The following is an 18,999-nucleotide window of genomic DNA, read 5'->3' as shown; positions in this document are numbered from 1 at the left end:
ATGTGCAGTGGTGTAAAAGTACCCAATTATCATACTTGAGTAAAAGTAAAGATACCTTAATAGAAAATTACTCAAGTAAAAGTAAAAGTCACACAGCAAATACTAGTTGAGTAAAAGTCTAAAAGTATTTGGTTTTAAATATACTTAAGTATCAAAATTAATGTGTTAAGTATCAAAAGTATAAATAACTTCAAATTGCTTATATACGCATACCAGACGGCACAATTTTCTTGTAAATTGTTCACGGATAGCCAGGGGCACACTCCAACACCCAGACATAATTTGCAAACAAAGCATTTGTGTTTAGTGAATCCGTCAGATCAGAGGCAGTAGGGATGACAAGGGATGTTCTCTTGATAAGTGCGTGAATTGGAGCATTTCCCTGTCCTGCTAAGCATTCAAAATGTATTTTTGGGTGTCATGGAAAATGTATGGAGTAAAAAGTACATTCTGTTCTTTAGGAATTTAGTAAAGTAAAAGTTGTCAAAAATATAAATAGTAAAGTACAGATACCCCCAAAAATGACTTCAGTAGTACTTTAAAGTATTTTTACTTCAGTACTTTACACCACTGAGTATGTGGACAGAGTTACTGGCATTTCCCTTCCAGGTAAGTCACAGTTAAATTAAGGAGATTGAGACTTACCCAACTTCTCGATGTGAGCCTCCATCTTCTCCAGCCTCTTGAGCATGTCCTGGCCCCTGACCGAGTCATCCTGATTGGCCCTCTGCAGTCTTTCCCCATGAGAATGAACCTCCCTCTTAATGGATGTGATGTAGAGCATTCCAGCAGCCATGGCCAGCAAAGTGGCCAGCCCTCGGACCCAGCCTAGCCTTATCATCCCTCTGCGTGTGAGCGCTCAGCCTGGGGATGCAGACAGGACGGCCTTCCTCTCTCACTCTCCGACTAAGATCCAGGCTCCGCTGAAAGGGGGGAGTGTGAGGTGCACCATACCTGGCTGCCACTCACCAACACCTTTTTAAAATATTTGCACAACTGAATAGGTCAAAAGCATACACTTAATGAATCCAACCGTTCATTTGGCATTCAAGTCATTGTTGAGGCCTAGGAATAAATGTTGAAAGCCACAATACTACAGGCTGCAAAGGTGGGGCTCTCTGAAAATGATGGTCTTGGCTGTATGTACGAATTCCAATTAGCTAGGTGGATAACGCTAATGTTAGGGGTGGCTAACGTTAGCTAGGCTGGGATTTAAGGTTAGGTTAAAGGTTTAAGGTTAGGGGAAGAGTTATCTAACATGCTAAGTAGTTGCAAAGTAGCTAAAAAAGTAGTACTGTAGGTAGTTGCAAAGTAGCTAAAAAGCTAAAATGCTAAAGTTGTCCATGAGATGAGATTCAAACACACAACCTTTGGGTTGCTAGACATTCACATTATGCACTCAACCAACCACCCTCCTTTTGTTCTTGCCTTAAGAGACCTTCTGTCGTAAGTAACCATGCCAAACGTAACATATCATACAAATTTCAGGATCCCGGATTTACTTTTAGTATGCTACGTCTAGTCTATGAGACCAGGCTGAATGGAGCATTGAAGTATATCTCAATTTCCCCTGTGTCTAACTTGCTCTCAGAGCTCAAACCAAGCAGCATGAGGGTCTGGATGCACAAGGTTAACCACTGACCCTGTCTGGTAAATGAGGCTTGAACATAGAATGTATGATCAATAGAGGTAGGGAACAATGATACTTTGTTAACTCTGTGATCACCATACCTTCTCTGCTTCCTCTGGCCTGTATGTTTACCCCTCACTCTACCTACATGGTAATGCTATATGTTGCTATCGTTTCATCAACTCATAAGCTGAACATTTGAGTTACACAGCATCAAAATGATCAAAGGTCCAATCAAATGGGCAGAGGCAAGGAATATAAAACACCAATTTATTCAATTACATGTTCATTCAATTACATGTTCATTCATTTTTTCGCATCAATGTACAGTTCATCAGGTGGAATGCCCTCAATTGAATTATTTCCAAATAGACCCCAATGGTTGATTGTGAAATAATTTGGTTGAAATGAATGCACACACTTTCTTTTTGTTTTAGTACAGTACAATAAAATCAACAATGTCCTGGCATGCTATTATACTGACTTAGAGAAAGATAGCAAAACAGTAATTCAGTACATCACACAATATCATCATTACGGGCACCAGCTAATGTCTGTGGGCCTCTCTTAAATAACAATGTTCAGTGAGCACAGAAAAATAAACAAGAAAATCATTAAAATTACAATTGAAACATGGTAAAAAACATATATTTCATTGAGACATTGCCAATGTGACCTGGTTATGTACACATACAGTGCTTGAGATATATTACCACAAATATTTCATATACAGGTCACACCTTAAACAAATAACTTAATCATAACAAAAGTGTAAAATGTACATTCAATTATGTACTGTTAAAATGGAAATCTGTTCCATTCCTGATCATGTTACAAATATAAACACTGTTTTAAAATTACTTTCTCTAACTGGAGCAAGTGAAAAGCATCAGTACCAGTTTCCTTAAAAATAAGTTTACAGAGAACAACAAAAAAATCTACTCTCCTTCATTTGGCCCAGGTTTTATTGAAGAAAGCTCAACATTGTAGAAAATTGTCATTTTGTCAAGGTAAGAGAAGCTAATCAAAATAGATGGAACTGCTTTGATGAGGAATTAAGAGCTTTTTAAAAATGAAGATTGTTTGAGTAAAAAACAGATGATGCATTGTGGGTCAGAGGGAAGTCACTTTGGATGCTGAAAGGCACATTTGAATAACAAGTGGTGAGGATCACTGGTCAGAATATTCCTGTTTTGTAGACACTGGGAAACTTTGTACATGACAATGACGTATGAAGAATATCAAACCATCCAATCCCAGTCCAAGCTAGGCATTTCAGGTCAGGAAAATAACTTTCATTTTCATTGACCACTTGAGGGCCCTGTTTTTGAGGTAAAAGTTGGTGTCAGGTGGACAGCGATTCTTCTGACTTATAAGTGATTGTAATTTTATTCAGTAACACCTAGGGTTTTATTAATTTTCATAATAAACTAGTAACGAAATACTACCAATAATACTATGGTCAACAACCACAGATTATTGAGTCAAAGTCAAACTCCATAAACAAGGTAAACTCTGAGTAATCTCCAGATGAGTTTGTGCACATTAGAGCTTTACGTTTTTCCACTATCACCATCATCTCTGTGCATGGGAGATGCTTTGTGCTGCTAAGAGCCTTAAACATCAAATCCATGGCACGGGCAACTCCTTGGGCTTGCCATGCGTATTTCAGTGCAAACAGGTGGCGGGGCTTAACCTGTGTATATTTCGGGTCAGACGTCTGTGTTGTCAGAGCCAAAATGTCAATGCCAGTAGAAAACGTGCAGGGAATTAGCCTACTCAAAGAGCTTTATACCTCTGGCAAAATGACAGTAAATGTGGCTTGGCCTAACCTGGCTAGACCGAGAGTGGAAAACAGGCCAATCTGGGCATTGATCTGGGTTCTAAGCTAAGGGAGCCCATTTTAAACTAATGCAAGTGACTTGTGCTACTTTCCAAGCTTATGACAAGTGAATGTGGCCACATTCTAGATGCAGTAAGCCCATTTGTGACTACTGCAATAACAGAGACCAACATTTGCTGAGAAGACCAACATAACAGAGAAGACCCACCAAAGACTGTGTTCCAAAGACGTCTCCTGCAGCTAGACAGAGTCCAAGCGCTAAACATATGATTGGACAAGGAAATAAATTCTATAGTGCAGCACAAATATAACAAATTGATAACCCACATCTACAAAACAGGATATACTCCAACCATGACCCCCATTTCATGTTATTAATGTGTCTTATGTTTGACCTCTGATATTAACCCTCATGTGACCTATGCATCCCCCCTCCCCTCAACGCCCTCCCAGCCCTAAGCCCTCTGCCCCTGGGGCCTTTATGTGATGGGGGACAGGCCCTGCTGGTGCTCCAGACTGTCCCTGTCCGCAGTGTGCTCCAACGGGGGTCTGATGACGATGTGGACTGATCTCTCCCTGGGTACCTCCTGCTTGCTGCTGCTAACAGCCCTGGTGCTCTTGGTCCTGCCCTCGCCCATCTGGCCCTCAGCCGAAGCCCCGATCGGATGCAAGCGCTCGGCGGACGCCAGCTTCACAGAGTTCTCTCTCTTGGGCCTGTCTGTGGCGTTGGAGAACGGGCTGGAGAATGCCTTGTCAACTGCGTCAGAGAGGGGGAAGTAAGATGCCTGTCACTTCATGTCAATCACAGAGATGTGGAGTCAATTTAGTCTTTGTGTCAATCTGCCACTCTCAAAGTCAAAAAAATGCCTAGTGCAGATGATTTTTTATTTTTTTTTTACATGTAAACACATACATATGAGGCATGGTAGGCATGGTAGTATGGTAGATGACTGCTCCTCTTACCTATCCTGTTGATAAGGGCTGGTTTGTGGGAAATATGCTGCTCTATCTTGTTGTTGTTCTCCACGTTGCTGAGGCTCTCACTGGGCCTTCTCACCGTGCGGGTCTTGGGCCGAAACTTGCTGGAGCGTGCCTCCTGGATCCACTCATGCTGCATGGCCTCGTCGGGCGTCATGCGCTTCTTAGGGTCCCACCTGACAGAGAGAAGAGAGTCAGTCAGAGGGAAAATCCCAATTGCATACTCCTCGCGTCCTCTCTCCTTCTCAAAACGGATCGGATGAGAAAATCAGAGGTCCCTGATTCTCCCAGAGAGAACCAGAGGTAAAACCACACACTGGGCTTCCTTGTAGATTTCAATCTCAATGGGCCTCACTTGGAGGAGTAAAGGGTAAATAATCTTAAATCAATAATAATGCGAAAGAGGGCTCACTTCACCTGACAGTTTAACATGATTCCTTACTATTAGTAATATTTGAGATTGGGTGATTCTATGGCTGTGTTATTGACAGGTGTACAGTACATACGTGAGACAGCGTTTGATGAAATCCAGAAAGAGAGGATCGTTGGTCTTCAGGACACTGGCCAGATCCTTGGAGTTGGGCCGTCTCTTTCTCCCCTTGCTGTTGGTGATGTTCCTGGGGTTGCCTTTGGAATCTGCACAATCACAACCAGTGATTAATCAACAAGAGGATCTCTTACTAAGAATTATAAACTGGGTAGTTTGGGTCCTGGATGCTGATTGGCTGAAACAGCATTTCAACCGTCTGTATATCAGACAATATACCACGGTTGTGACAAAAACATACTTGTTTACTGTTCTATTTATGTTGGTAACCAGTTTATAATAGCAATAAGGCACCTCGGGGGTTTGTGGTATATGGTCAATATACCACAGCTAAGAGCTGTATTCAGGCACTCACTTTCACGTTGTGCATAAGAACAGCCCTCAGCTGTGTTATATGGCCAATATACTACCCTCCCTCAGGCTTATTGCTTAAACACCCTCTGACACTAAACTGATGCAAATCCCTACATCAGAAATGTATACATTTAACTGTGATCCTATTGGTACATCAGTAGAAGTGAAAGGTCTCAGTTAAACAGAATTTCCATCGAACAGTCAAAGAGAAAACCATGTGACTAGATCAACAATGCTTACCAAAGAATTGCCTTTTCCTGGTCGCTGTTGACAAGAAATCAGTTGGAGGCATTCCCAGCACCTGAGAACAAATCAGACAAACACACAGAGTGAGTAATACATCAACGTTGCTCGCCAAACCACAAGGTTGAAAGAGCCATCAACAAAGAGAGCATGAGTAGGTACTAGGTAGGTACCTCCATGATGCAGGCAATCTGCTCCACCTCACTCTCCCCAGGGAAGAGGGGGAAGCCAGTGTAGAGCTCAGCCAGGATGCAGCCAAAGCTCCACATGTCGATGGCCATGCTGTAGGAATGGCCCAGGAGCACCTCTGGGGAACGGTAGAAGCGGCTCTGGATGTAGGTGTAAACTGTGGAGGAGAGCCAGGAATTAGGTATGCTATAATGTGATACTATAATGAGGTTGTGCCCCCTGTTCGTCTACTTGATCTAACCTTACATTAGAAAACATACAAACTAAGACACTCACCTCTCTGCTGCTCGTAGCAGCTGGAGCCAAAGTCAATGACCTTAATGTTGCCTTGGCCTTTGTGTGACAGAAGAATGTTTTCCTGGAAAATAAACACCCAAGTATGAGCACATTCTCTCCATCTCCTGTGGCACCATTAAACTGAACCAACAAGGAATATGTTTGCAAATATGCTTCACTTTTCATTATGTAATGTTAAGGTTGTTAGGGGTTAAAGGTCATGGCTAGGGGTCATACCGGTTTCAGGTCACAGTGGATGATCTTCTCTTTGTGCAGCATCTGCAGGCACTTGAGGAGGGAGTAGGCAAAGCGGCGCACCAGGATCTGGCTGAAGCCCTGGAAGTTGTTCTTCTTGATGAGTTCGTACAGGTTCACTCTGCACGGTCAAAGATAAGCAAACATCCGTTAGATTTAAATGGGCAAATAATCTTAATACTACATGTTTACCTCCTGTGTATGAAATATAGCAGAAGTATTCTCTCCTGAACTAAATCAACAAATAACAAAAAGGTATTATTGTATTTCTGAATATGATCTTATCTTTGGCCCTACAGTGTCAGTGTCCGTCAAACCTACCCCAGGAGCTCGAAGGAGATGCAGAGATGGTTCCGGAAGTAGAAGTGCTCCTTCATGTGAATGACGTTGTGTTGGTTGTCTCTGTCCTTCCTTCTCAACACATCCAGGATCTTCAACTCCACCATGGCCTGGTGGTGGAACCTGCAGCCAATCATAACAGAAAAGCAGTGTTATAACATGTGTCATAGCATGTTATTAGTGAAAGGTTGGTATTTGACAACCCAGCTGTACTACAATATGCTAGCTAGCGGTGTTAGTCACCTTTTCTTGTTGCGAATGACCTTGATGGCGACAAGTTCAGTGGTCTTGTGATCCAGGCACTTCAGGACCTGTCCGAAGGATCCTTTTCCGATCACCTCCAGCACCTCAAACCGGAAGCCTATGTGGTCATGCGCGACCTGCAGAGAAAAGGGTATAATTTACTTTAAAGCAATACTGCAAAAACTGAAACTCTATATGGCACTAAAACTGGTTCTGAAATTCTGAGTTTCTTTACTGCCATCTTTGTGCCCATTTTTGTTACCTTCAGATAGCCTCCGCTCTCATCGTCGTAGCCAGAGTTGTGTGGCAGGCTGGGGGAACCCTTCATCTTCTTGGCATCCAGGCCCAGGTACCAGACCTCGGAGTAGTCCATGATCTCCTCCTGCTCATGCTCCGTCAGACGATCTTTGAACGCCTTCAGGACCTCTGTATAGGAGGGAAAGGAAATTCCTGTCAGCAAATCCCAGATTGCATTTGTTTCTTCCTGATTAAATAAGATCAAGGGACAAAAAACTCTTTCTCCTTTAGAATTGCCAATACTAAACGCCAACACCAGCAACTTCCACCAATACTTCCCTACTCTCCAACTCAGGCCTAGTCCTACCCTTAGCCTACACACACCTGCAGGAGACATGGGCAGATTGTGCCCCTCAATATTCCTCTCCTGCTCCCGATTGTTCTTCCTGTTGATGGACTCTGGCAGACTCTCCACTGTGGAGCGCCGTAATCTCTCATCCTGTTAATTACAAAACATACAGGAAATTAACTAGTTTCAGAGGTTTTGCATGGTAACAATTTAACACTGTTAGAATTTCTCAGTGGAATGTTTCATTGCGTCAATGTACTAGGCTCTAAGTACATAATACCAAGAGATTAGCCTAATTGTAACAAGGACTCACCTGGAAGCTTTCCTGGTGCCTGGTTACTGAAAGCTGCCTATCACAGGTGTTTGGCAGGCCCTTGCTGGTGATGTGGGGCAGGATGCTTTCGGACTGGTGATGGTACTTGGCATTGTTTACAACCAAGGGCTTAGCATCCAGCTTAGGCAGAGTGCCTTTGCCCGAGCCACAGTTCTACAGCCAGAACAAGAGAGAGAGGGCGGCAGAAAGAGAAGGACCCACATTTAGAGGGTCATCTAGGTTAAATCAAACAGAGATAATACAGGTGTTGTTACATAACGAGGTTTGAGGCACTGGGTGTTTCTAGTTTTCCTGCTGATTCAATAATGAGGCAGCAAGTAGCCTGTGGTGCCCAGAAAGGGCATAGAGTTACCTGCAAGGGCGAGAGTGAAGCAGGGTCTAAAGCCTTGGAGGTCTGCTTTTCGACAGAAGCTTTCACTGCAGCCTGACTCAGAGTCTCTCTCTCTCTATGTATTTTTCCTTCACTCTCTCTTGTTTAAAGGCTGCTGGTCTTTCTCGGTACTCTATGTAACACATCCTCTCAAAAGCTGCCCAAAAGGCTAAGCTACACCAGGGCATCACCTCTGACTGAAGGATAGAGCTGTGTTGTAGTTACAGTAGTATGGCTCTCGTGGCCTTATCGATTTGAACTGAAACAGCGCTGCCAAATTGAGAGGGGAGTTTATATTTATAGAATGCACTGTTTAATCTCCAGGGCTTTACTGCAGTATCTGCAAGATTAATTATTCATAAAAAGCTATATATAGCAACATGGTACCGAAGACAGTTACCTCTGCACCATTATGAACATTGAATCGTTTGGGATAAGGAAAATGACTTTTAACCTCTATGGGCTAGGTGGGACGCTAGCGTGCCACCCGTGGTGCACTCCATCAACAGCAGGTCCATTTCAAGAGCGGCAAATTTGAATCCAAATAAATGTCAAAATTCAAATTTTTCAAACATACAACTATTTTACACCCTTTGAAAGATAAACATCTCCTTAATCTAACCACGTTTTACGATTTCAAAAAGGTTTTACGGCGAAAGTATAAATTTAGAGTATGTTAGGACAGTACATTTACAAGAGTTGTGTGTAATGTTTTGTCAAGTCAAAGACAGGGTCACCAAAACCATAAAACCAGCTAAAATGATGCACTAACCTTTTACAATCTCCATCAGATGACACTCCTAGGACATTATGTTAGACAATGCATGCATTTTTAGTTCTATCAAGTTCATATTTATATCCAAAAACAGCGTTTTACTATGGCATTGATGTTGAGGAAATCGTTTCCTCCAATAACCGGCAGTCAAGTCAGCGTCACAAATTAAATAATTAAAATTAGAAAACATTGGTAAAATATTATATTGTCATTTAAAGAATTATAGATTTACATCTCTTGAACGCAATCAACTTGCCAGATTTAAAAATAACCTTACTGGGAAATCACACTTTGCAATAATCTGAGCACTGCGCCCAGAAAAATACGCGTTGCGATACAGACTAGACGTCATGTTGGGGAGATCTAAAATCGAAAATACTATGTAAATAATCCATTACCTTTGATTCTCTTCATCAGATGTCACTTCCAGGTATCACAGGTCCATAACGAATGTAGTTTTGTTCAAAAAAGCTCATCATTTATGTCCAAAAATCTCCGTCTTGTTAGCACATGATCTAAGCCAGCCGGACTTCTCGTCATGAACGAGGGGAAAAAATATATTTACGTTCGTTCAAACATGTCAAACGTTGTATAGCATAAATCATTAGGGCCTTTTTTAACCAGAACATGAATAATATTCAAGGTGGACGAATGCATACTCTTTTATAACGTATTGGAACGAGGGTACCCAACATGAACTCGCGCGCCAGGTGTCTAATGGGACATCATCGTTCCATGGCTCTTGTTCGGTCAGATCTCCCTCCAGAAGACTCAAAACACTTTGTAAAGGCTGGTGACATCTAGTGGAAGCAATAGGAAGTGCCAAAATATTCCTCAGCCCCTGTGTTTTTCAATGGGATAGGTTTAAAGGTAATACAACACATCAGGTATCCACTTCCTGTCAGAAAATGTCTCAGGGTTTTGCCTGCCAAATGAGTTCTGTTATACTCACAGACACCATTCAAACAGTTTTAGAAACTTTAGAGTGTTTTCTATCCATATATAATAAGTATATGCATATTCTAGTTACTGGGTAGGATTAGTAACCAGATTAAATCGGGTACATTTTTTTTATCCAGACGTGCAAATGCTGCCCCCTAGCCCTAACAGGTTTTAATCTTAAAACTCAGGATCCACAATTCACAACTGGTGCTAACTACCCTGCTCCATCTTTTCAGAGGTGCGGGCTGGGCTGTTCCATCATACAGTATTCCCCCACAGCTCACACTAGTCATAGTACTCCCCCACACGACCAGATCATGACACAGTCATCGTATTCCCCCGCACACCCACAGACAAGAGCAGAATACTGGAGGACCAGGGAGTAGGTTTACCTGCTGCTGCTGGTAGGCCCGGCTGGACCCAAGGCGTGTGCATTCAGGCTGGAGTTTGTGTTGCTGGGAGTAGACATCGGGCCTCCCTGACTGTGGGGATTGGACGAGAAAAGGATGTCATATAATATGCGCTAGCTGAAGATGAACACACTCGTGCACACACCTACACATAGGCACACATTATTTTGCTTGGCCCCAGCACTCACACGTGCGCACATGCACACACACACGTGCTACACAGACCGACCGCATATAGAAAATCTATGAAGGCCAACGTTCTAATTAAATTACAATGTATTTTTAGAACTAGCGATGATTCTCAAATGTGGTTCATATGCAGCTGTAGACAATACTGCATAAATGCATGGGGGGGGGTATTCCAATATGGCTACAGTAGACACATTATGCCCGTTTTTGAATACTGCGATATAAAAATGTGCAGTAGCCCAAATATATTGTGAATCCAGTGCTGACACCAGCCAGGTGTCAGCCGTGACAAACAGATCATATTAACCCAGAACACCCCAGGAAGCCAATGATCCATTCCTGAGCACACCAAGCTGTAGATCATGGGGACTGAAGTGGGTTAGTCCATGTGAAGGTCAGTGGAACCATGAAACCATGGGAGTAATTATGTCAACGCATTGACATCTGATTCTGAAATTGCAAACCTAATTACTGTCTGTCCAGTACAGTCTGTACAGTACAGTACAGTACACTTAAAGTTAGCGATGAAAGAGTACAGAGTTTCCAAATACAGTACTGTGAGCTAAAACAAAATGCAAAAAAGTAAATGTTGAATGTGTATCCAATAAGCTACATAAAACAAAGCAATAGCATTATTTATACCTCACCTTGATATGAATTTCTGGAAACATTGCTTTATAAGCCGGGTGAATTCCAATTGTCATCGATAATCACTCCTAGTTGGTCCACGTGAGCGCACTGCTTGAAAACATTCCAAGGCTCAATTTTATTCCCGAGTAAGCGCAGAAACCAATATTCCGCTTCGCATCAAAACGACGTTGGGGCTCGGTGGAAACTGCAGAGTAGTGCTACTGAATAGTAATGAACGGACTGTAATATTGGAAAAAGCTTTGTCAGCCGAAGATTATGGAGAGTGTGCACGCTGTTGTTAGCCTGACGCGCATATCGTCGGAGAGCCACCTGTTAGGGTATTCTACGGTCACCGTTTATTCCACATCGACAAGCGACACCTTGGGACTCCCAGTATAGATTGTTTGTCAATTCATTCAACTGTCCAACTCCGCAGACTCCTCAGTCATAACTTTCCAAGCATGAGAATCAACATTGCGCGTAAAACCGTTATGTAGCTGGTAGCCTATAGAAGCATGTACAGTATTTGCCAAGTCCCCCAGCAAAACAGAATCCATCGACCGTTTGTGACCAAGCTCAAACAACAACAAATCCCCTCTCTAGCCACTTTATGACACCATTTTTTCTTAAGTCCCAAAATCCTTGGGTTCAGTCTTCGCGGTATTTTATCTCATCGTGAAGGCCTACTGTAGAGAATGAGATGCACCTACACTGGTTCAATGCTCACGTGTCTGACTCACTGTCCGGGAACTGAAACTCAGAGCAACACTGCTGAGTAGCAACCACACATCTGAGGTTATTGATTACTACTTCACTTTAGTCTCCCACGAAGGTACCATCAAAATAACCACAGTAAACATGGAATATTTAATGATTCACAACAGCTTTACATTTGTAAAGATCTTTAGTTGTAAAAATGCAATTGTACTAAATCATCAAATGTTTAATCATTGGATCAGTTTTTAAATCACACACACAGCTATGTCTTACTATACTTGTGAGGACTTTTTGGGGGACCAACAATTGATTGCCATTCAAAATCCTATTTTCCCTAACCCTAAACCTTAGCCTAAAACAGCCTTTTTATGAGGACCGGCATGCCCTCACTTCTTAGAATTTTAGTTGGTTTACCATTCTTGTGAGGACTTCTGGTACAAGTATTGTAAAAAACGAATGCACACACACACACACACACCTTATAATTGAAAGTGAATTACACATCAAGGCAAACCATGTGCTAGCTCATCCAGAGTGGAGAATCCTTTGAGATGTGGAGGAGAGCCATCTACACTTTCACATGATTCATCCTACATACCCCAAGCGTGACGTGGGTGGTACAGTATGTTCTACTGAAGCCTACGTCGGCACGGACAGTCATCTCGGGGGTAGACACGACTACATAACTGGTCGTTTCATAACACGTTTTTATCAGTGCTGACAGAAAATAGCTGTTTTCTTTCCATTGCTACCCAGTGTATTTCTCTCACCTTTGATATACCATCCATATGTTTTTTTTGCCATTACACAAGCTGCAGTCTCCATGGTGATATGATTTCCAGCTTCAGTCCACAATATTGAAGAAGCATATACAGTCACAACCAGTCCTCACTAGTAAGCCTCCAGCCTTGATCTGTTCATGGCTATAGGCTGAGCCCAATAACTGTTATGAAGAGTGTTCTCTTAATGCAGTGTAGCAGTTATACCCAACAGTGCAATTGCAGTAACTGGGCAAAGGCTCATTGTCCACACTATTTTTTGACACTATTTTTTGGCTTATAACACTAGACTAACTGGAAACAATTGCGCAAAGGTAAAACATAGCCCTTTTTATTTTCTAGTGGAAACAAAGGTATGTTTTTCCTGTAGCATGATGGAGTGCACCAGTAGACCTGTGTTGTTGTAGGTGGGTGATTATTCTCTAACTTTAGTAGTAGGAGGCATCCAAGGCTAGGGAGTATGGAGGGACCACCCACTGATCTAATCCAGATCAGGCTAAATCCCATTAGTAGCCTGCCCTGGACTGACTGCCACAGAGACACAGGGGAAACCACTCCGGAAGGAGCAGAGCTAGGAGCATAAGCACTGTGGTGGACATCAATAGCAACACAACCCTGAGAGCGCACAATGCAGTGTTAACTATAGCAATAGAACTAAAACACAGTGGCCAAGCCTACATCTCTATTGTTTAGACCTCCACACACACACACCAACCAAATGCACTTCATGCAGTTTGAATTTCTATGATCAAGTCCAAGGTAAATCCAGCAATAACTAATAGCATTCAATAACAACCACCTCTTCACTGCTGATCCAAATAAAGTCAAAACAGGCATTAGTAATCAGCCCTGTTTGTCCCAGAACAGGCCGGGGACAGACAGGCTTGGCCTGTGCAGCTGGCCTTTCCCAAGGACCCATACTATAACACAGATTGAATCTGCTTCTATCTGCATACAGAGACAGCTAGACAAAATATTGTCTTGAGTAGACTAATCTGGCGCTGCTGGCTTTACCCTAAACAGTGCTGTCTGTCAGGGGTCAGAACCGGTCTAACCTTGCTGGTCAGAGTGAACTCTATCCTTTTGACTGAGCAGTGGTGGTGACACAACTGTCCCAGACAGACAGGCAGGCAGACAGACACCTCAGGCAGCCGGTGGCTGACAAATGGGAAGTGAATGACAGAGTGGGCTACCTTTCAGGTTCATTCCTCTGGGAATGTGTGGGTTATTTGACTTAGCTACAAGGGGTCAGAGAATGCACATACTTGCTTTTCTTTGTGCTGTAACAGAGATTTAACTCCACAAAATACAATGAGGGGGGGGGTTGCACTTTAAAGAATAAAATGTAGCCTTCATGATTAGAAGATGATGCTTCATTTCCAATTTCCAACTAAATACTTTGTTGAGAATGCCTCCAACAAGACCAGGAAAACACCGGACACACACCACAGACAAATCAACAGAAATGTCCATCGCCATGTATGAATGACTGCTCAGTGGACTGTCTATATAGCAGGTATAACATGTTGTAGAGCACCCAACGCTTTTGGCTTATCACTCCCCCATAAACCCTGAACACGGTGTAAGCGACCTGTCTGCGTTGTCTACCACTCTGAACCATCTGTCGGCACATCCGCCATGTGGTGGGGTGAGCTGCACTCTCTGTTCCCCTGTCCGCTGTCCATGGTGCTGGAGATGAGACAGGCAGTCTGGCTCCATGTCAGCTAGGTAAGCCAAGACAGGTTTACGTCACCTCCTCCACCCCCTGCCGAGGGCAATGGGCCAGTGCTCTAACAGGCCATTTTTGGTTGCCACCATTAGTAACCACATATGGGAACAATGTACAGCCATGAGCATGTTACCTGAAACAAAATGTATAATGTGATGTTTCTTTTGAGTCCAATAGGAACCAATGAAAGCGCACTTTAAATCAAGCAATGCTCATGTCTTTTTCTTCACTTTCATCATCAGCCCCGGCTGAGTTCTGATAGTACGCTCCAGAGTTTGTGGCAGATCGTGCCGCAGCCAGCAGCCCTAAATAGACATTTGATCAAAGAAGTCTGTATAATGACATATCTAGTAGCACATAGATATTTCCTGAGTGCATGGCGTGGAGAGGGAATTCATCATCTCTCACCATTTCATATTCCTGCCTTTGGTTTCAGGCTTCCTCTCACGGGTATGCTACATGCAACGAATTAGCACCACTGGATCAGGGAGTCTCCCACTCTTCTTTTCTTGGTGGCTTTTTTTCATTCCACACTTCCTATCCTGTCCTCCAGTGGTCCAGCTATTTGTATCCCAAATCCCAGGTAGCCTACTGCAGATCCCAGTCACAGAGGATACCGACTACTGTTTCAATTATTTGGGACTGCAGCATTGCATAGAATTCGCCTGTGCAGAGACTGTGCTACTCAGATATCAATATATGGTATTTTTTAATTGCCAGAGGATTGAAATCAAAATCAAATCAAATTTATTTGTCACATACACATGGTTAGCAGGTGTTAATGCAAGTGTAGTGAAATGCTTGTGCTTCTAGTTCCGACCATGCAGTAATATCTAACAAGTAATATAACCTAACAATTTCACAACAACTACCTTATACACACAAGTGTAAAGGAATGAGTACGAATATGTACATAAAAATATATAAATGAGTGATGGCCGAACGACACAGGCAAGATGCAGTAGATGGTATAGAGTACAGTATATAGTACATATGAGATGAGCAATGTAGGGCATGAGAACATTATATAAAGTGGCATTGTTTAAAGTGGCTAGTGATACATTTAATTACATCAGATGGCAAGATGCAGTAGATGGTATAGAGTACAGTATATACATATGAGATGAGCAATGCAGGGTATGAAAACATTATATGAAGTGACATTGTTTAAAGAGGCTAGTGATACATTACATCAAGATGGCAAGATGCAGTAGATGGTATAGTGTACAGTATATACATAAGAGATGAGTAATGTAGGGTATGAGAACATTATATAAAGTGGCATTGTTTAAAGTGGCTAGTGATACATTTAATTACATCAGATGGCAAGATGCAGTAGATGGTATAGCGTACAGTATATACATAAGAGATGAGTAATGTAGGGTAAGTAAACATTATATAATATAAAGTGGCTAGTGATAAATTGATTAGATCAATTTTACCATTATTAAAGTGGGTGGAGTTGAGTCAGTATGTTGGCAGCAGCCACTCAATGTTAGTGATGGCTGTTTAACAGTCTGATGGCCTTGAGATAGAAGCTGTTTTTCAGTCTCTCGGTCTCCGCTTTGATTCACCTGTACTGACCTCGCCTTCTGGATGATAGCGGGGTGAACAGGCAGTGGCTCGGGTGGTTGTTGTCCTTGATGATCTTTTTGGCCTTCCTGTGACATCGGGTGGTGTAGGTGTCCTGGAGGGCAGGTAATTTGCACCCGGTGATGCGTTGTGCAGACCTCACTACCCTCTGGAGAGCCTTCCGGTTATGGGCGGAGCTGCTGCCGTACCAGGCGGTAATACAGCCTGATAGGATGCTCTCGATTGTGCATCTGTAAAAGTTTGTGAGTGTTTTTGGTGAAAAGCAGAATTTCTTCATTCTCCTGAGGTTGAAGAGGCGCTGTTGCGCCTTCTTCACCACGCTGTCTGTGTGGGTGGACCATTTCAGTTTGTCCGTGATGTGTACGCCGAGGAACTTAAAACTCTCCACTACTGTCCCGTCAATGTAGATAGGGGGCTGCTCCCTCTGCTGTTTCCTGAAGTCCCCAATCACCTCCTTTGTTTTGTTGACATTGAGTGTGAGGTTATTTTCCTGACACCACACTCTGAGGGCCCTCACCTCCTCCCTGTAGGCCGTCTCGTCGTTGTTGGTAATCAAGCCTACCACTGTAGTGTCGTCTGCAAACTTGATGATTGAGTTGGAGGCGTGCATGGCCACGCAGTCATGGATGAACAGGGAGTACAGGAGAGGGCTGAGAACGCACCCTTGTGGGGCCCCAGTGTTGAGGATCAGCGGGGTGGAGATGTTGTTACCTACCCTCACCACCTGGGGGCGGCCCGTCAGGAAGTCCAGGACCCAGTTGCACAGGGCGGGGGTCGAGACCCAGGGTCTCGAGCTTAATGACGAGTTTGGAGGGTACTATGGTGTTAAATGCTGAGCTGTAATAGATGAACAGCATTCTTACATAGGTATTCCTCTTGTCCAGATTGGTTAGGGCAGTGTGCAGTGTGATGGCGATTGCATCGTCTGTGGACCTATTGTGGCGGTAAGCAAATTGGAGTGGGTCTAGGGTGTCAGGTAGGGTGGAGGTGATAAGGTGAATGCACCAATTTGTAAGTCGCTCTGGATAAGAGCGTCTGCTAAATGACGTAAATGTAAATGTAAATATGGTCCTTGACTAGTCTCTCAAAGCACTTCATGATGACGGAAGTGAGTGCTACAGGGCGGTAATCATTTAGCTCAGTTACCTTAGCTTTCTTGGGAACAGGAACAATGGTGGCCCTCTTGAAGTGTCTGCTTGGGGGGGGGGATATACACGGCTGTGATTATAATCGAAGAGAATTCTCTTGGTAGATAATGCGGTCGGCATTTGATTGTAAGGAATTCTAAGTCATGTGAACAAAATGACTTGAGTTTCTGTATGTTGTTATGATCACACCACGTCTCGTTAATCATAAGGCATACACCCCCGCCCGTCTTCTGACCAGAGAGATGTTTGTTTCTGTCGGCGCAATGCGTGAATAAACCAGGTGGCTGTACCGACTCAGATAGCGTGTCTCGAGTGAGCCATGTTTCTGTGAAACAAAGAACGTTATGGTCTCAGATGACTCTCTGGAATGCTACCCTTGCTCGGATTTCGTCTACCTTGTTGTCAAGAGACTGGACATTGGCGAGTAGTATGCTCGGGAGCGGTGCGCGATGTGCCCGTCTATGGAGCCTGACTAGAAGACCGCTCCGTCTGCCCCTTCTTCTACGGCGTCGTTGTTTTGGGTCGCCGGCTGGGATCTGATCCATTGTCCTGGATGGTGGGCCAAACGGAGGATCCGCTTCGGGAAAGTCGTATTCCTGGTCATAATGTTGGTGAGTTGACGTTGCTCTTATATCCAATAGTTCCTCCCGACTGTATGTAGTAAAACCTAAGATTACCTGGGGTAACAATGTATGAAATAATACATTAAAAAAAACTAAATACTGCATAGTTTCCTAGGAATGCGAAGCGAGGCGGCCATCTCTGTCGGCGCCGGAAGTAGATTGGGGTAGGGCTTCAGATTGATGATAAGCTTACCTTCTTCCTGTGGTAGGCCCAGTTGGATCCAAGGCTGGAGTTTTGTTAGGCAAATCTGACTGTTGGATTGTGGGCTGATCTAAGTGTCTGCTAAATGCCTATATTGTAAATATCAAGAGGAATACAGTACCTTTTTCAACAATGGGAGAAGTTGGTTCCTGTTTTCAATAAGTCTCTTCAATTTCTTTTTCATTTCTTTCCTATTGAAACAGAATGGTCATCAACTTGAGAGGTTTAAGGAGTCTGAAGATTTTTGACATCCAGGGCTTTTTTTTGTAAAAATAGTGTAATTATCTTTTGTGAGCAAGTTCTTTTTATCATATTTGTCTGTTATCCCTTTAGATGTTTGCATACAGTCAGTAGATGAGTAAATAACACAGCAATAGAATGAAAAAATAGAAAATGCACTCGAAAATTAGGCAAATTCACGAAATAAAAGATTGATAAACAAAATCGGAAATGAAAGTCATACAACTAATTCACACTTACTTTCGCTCATTGGATGGATTTCCTTCGCTCATGTTCGGTGTTTACTGCTGCAAGATAACAGAGTAAACTAGATATTGAACTCAGTCAAACGCAATGGTCAAACTGACTATGCATACATTCGCGTCATGTCATTGTGATTTCATGATGTCTTAATGGAGATACATTCGGACTGACGGCGGCGCGCTGTTGACTGAGCAGCGCTAAAAGTGAAATCAACACGTAAAACAACGCACTATGTAACGCTAAAAATCATGATAATGTTTAGTGATTCACTTTCCATTTCTGATTTTGGGAGAAATGAGCATTATCATTCACTCAAAAAACAGCTGTCCACAATGTTCCATACCACAGGGGAGATGTTGCACAAATTCATTAGCCCTATACAGGCTATACTGGAAACATGCTCACTACATAAAAACGTATAGTTTAGATTGTAATATTTAATGTTTTATATTTACACATTGTACAAAGCTTTCGCTGAACAAACAAAATTCACAAAACCTTAAACACAAATAGAACACGTACGTAGCCTATTCAACTGGATTTATAAAATGAAGGCAAAACGTTATATAAAGGGGCATTCTGTAGTTGCTAC

General features: G+C 42.9%; 1 protein-coding gene across 3 annotated transcripts; it reads right to left on the bottom strand.

Moving 5' to 3' along the window:
• Positions 1-1,886: 1,886 nt before the first annotated feature.
• Positions 1,887-18,567, bottom strand: LOC106576264 (dual specificity tyrosine-phosphorylation-regulated kinase 4). Of its 3 annotated transcripts, XM_014153347.2 has the most exons (15): positions 18,405-18,567; positions 18,046-18,115; positions 10,297-10,386; positions 7,797-7,970; positions 7,519-7,633; positions 7,160-7,323; positions 6,898-7,034; positions 6,637-6,777; positions 6,298-6,436; positions 6,061-6,142; positions 5,769-5,941; positions 5,593-5,653; positions 4,958-5,087; positions 4,437-4,627; positions 1,887-4,230 (listed from the first exon to the last, which is right to left on the bottom strand). In XM_014153347.2, exons 1-15 carry the CDS (start codon positions 18,434-18,436, stop codon positions 3,953-3,955), a joined length of 1,977 nt encoding a protein of 658 aa, XP_014008822.2. In that variant the 5' UTR covers positions 18,437-18,567; the 3' UTR covers positions 1,887-3,952. The 3 variants fall into 3 exon arrangements, with proteins under 3 accessions (XP_014008822.2, XP_014008823.2, XP_045555841.1); XM_014153348.2 differs by lacking the exons at positions 18,046-18,115; positions 18,405-18,567 and adding an exon at positions 11,151-11,947; XM_045699885.1 differs by lacking the exons at positions 10,297-10,386; positions 18,046-18,115; positions 18,405-18,567 and adding an exon at positions 9,361-9,402.
• Between the last annotated feature and the right edge of the window lie 432 nt (positions 18,568-18,999).

The sequence above is a fragment of the Salmo salar genome, chromosome ssa17, assembly GCF_905237065.1.
Source record: "Salmo salar chromosome ssa17, Ssal_v3.1, whole genome shotgun sequence".
Classification (NCBI taxonomy): domain Eukaryota; kingdom Metazoa; phylum Chordata; class Actinopteri; order Salmoniformes; family Salmonidae; genus Salmo; species Salmo salar.
The sequence above is the reverse complement of the archived record's forward strand: the minus strand, read 5'-3'. Positions and strand labels throughout refer to the sequence as shown.

What these genes read in the sequence shown, in the direction of transcription:
- LOC106576264 (XM_014153347.2), bottom strand. Translation starts at nt 18,436, where the DNA reads ATGAGCGAAGGAAATCCATCCAATGAGCGAAA. An exon ending in GTCATTCGCAACAAGAAAAG is followed by an intron (nt 6,778 to 6,897) that starts GTGACTAACACC and finishes GATTGGCTGCAG; the next exon opens with GTTCCACCACCAGGCCATGG. An exon ending in AGATTGCCTGCATCATGGAG is followed by an intron (nt 5,654 to 5,768) that starts GTACCTACCTAG and finishes ATTTGTTCTCAG; the next exon opens with GTGCTGGGAATGCCTCCAAC.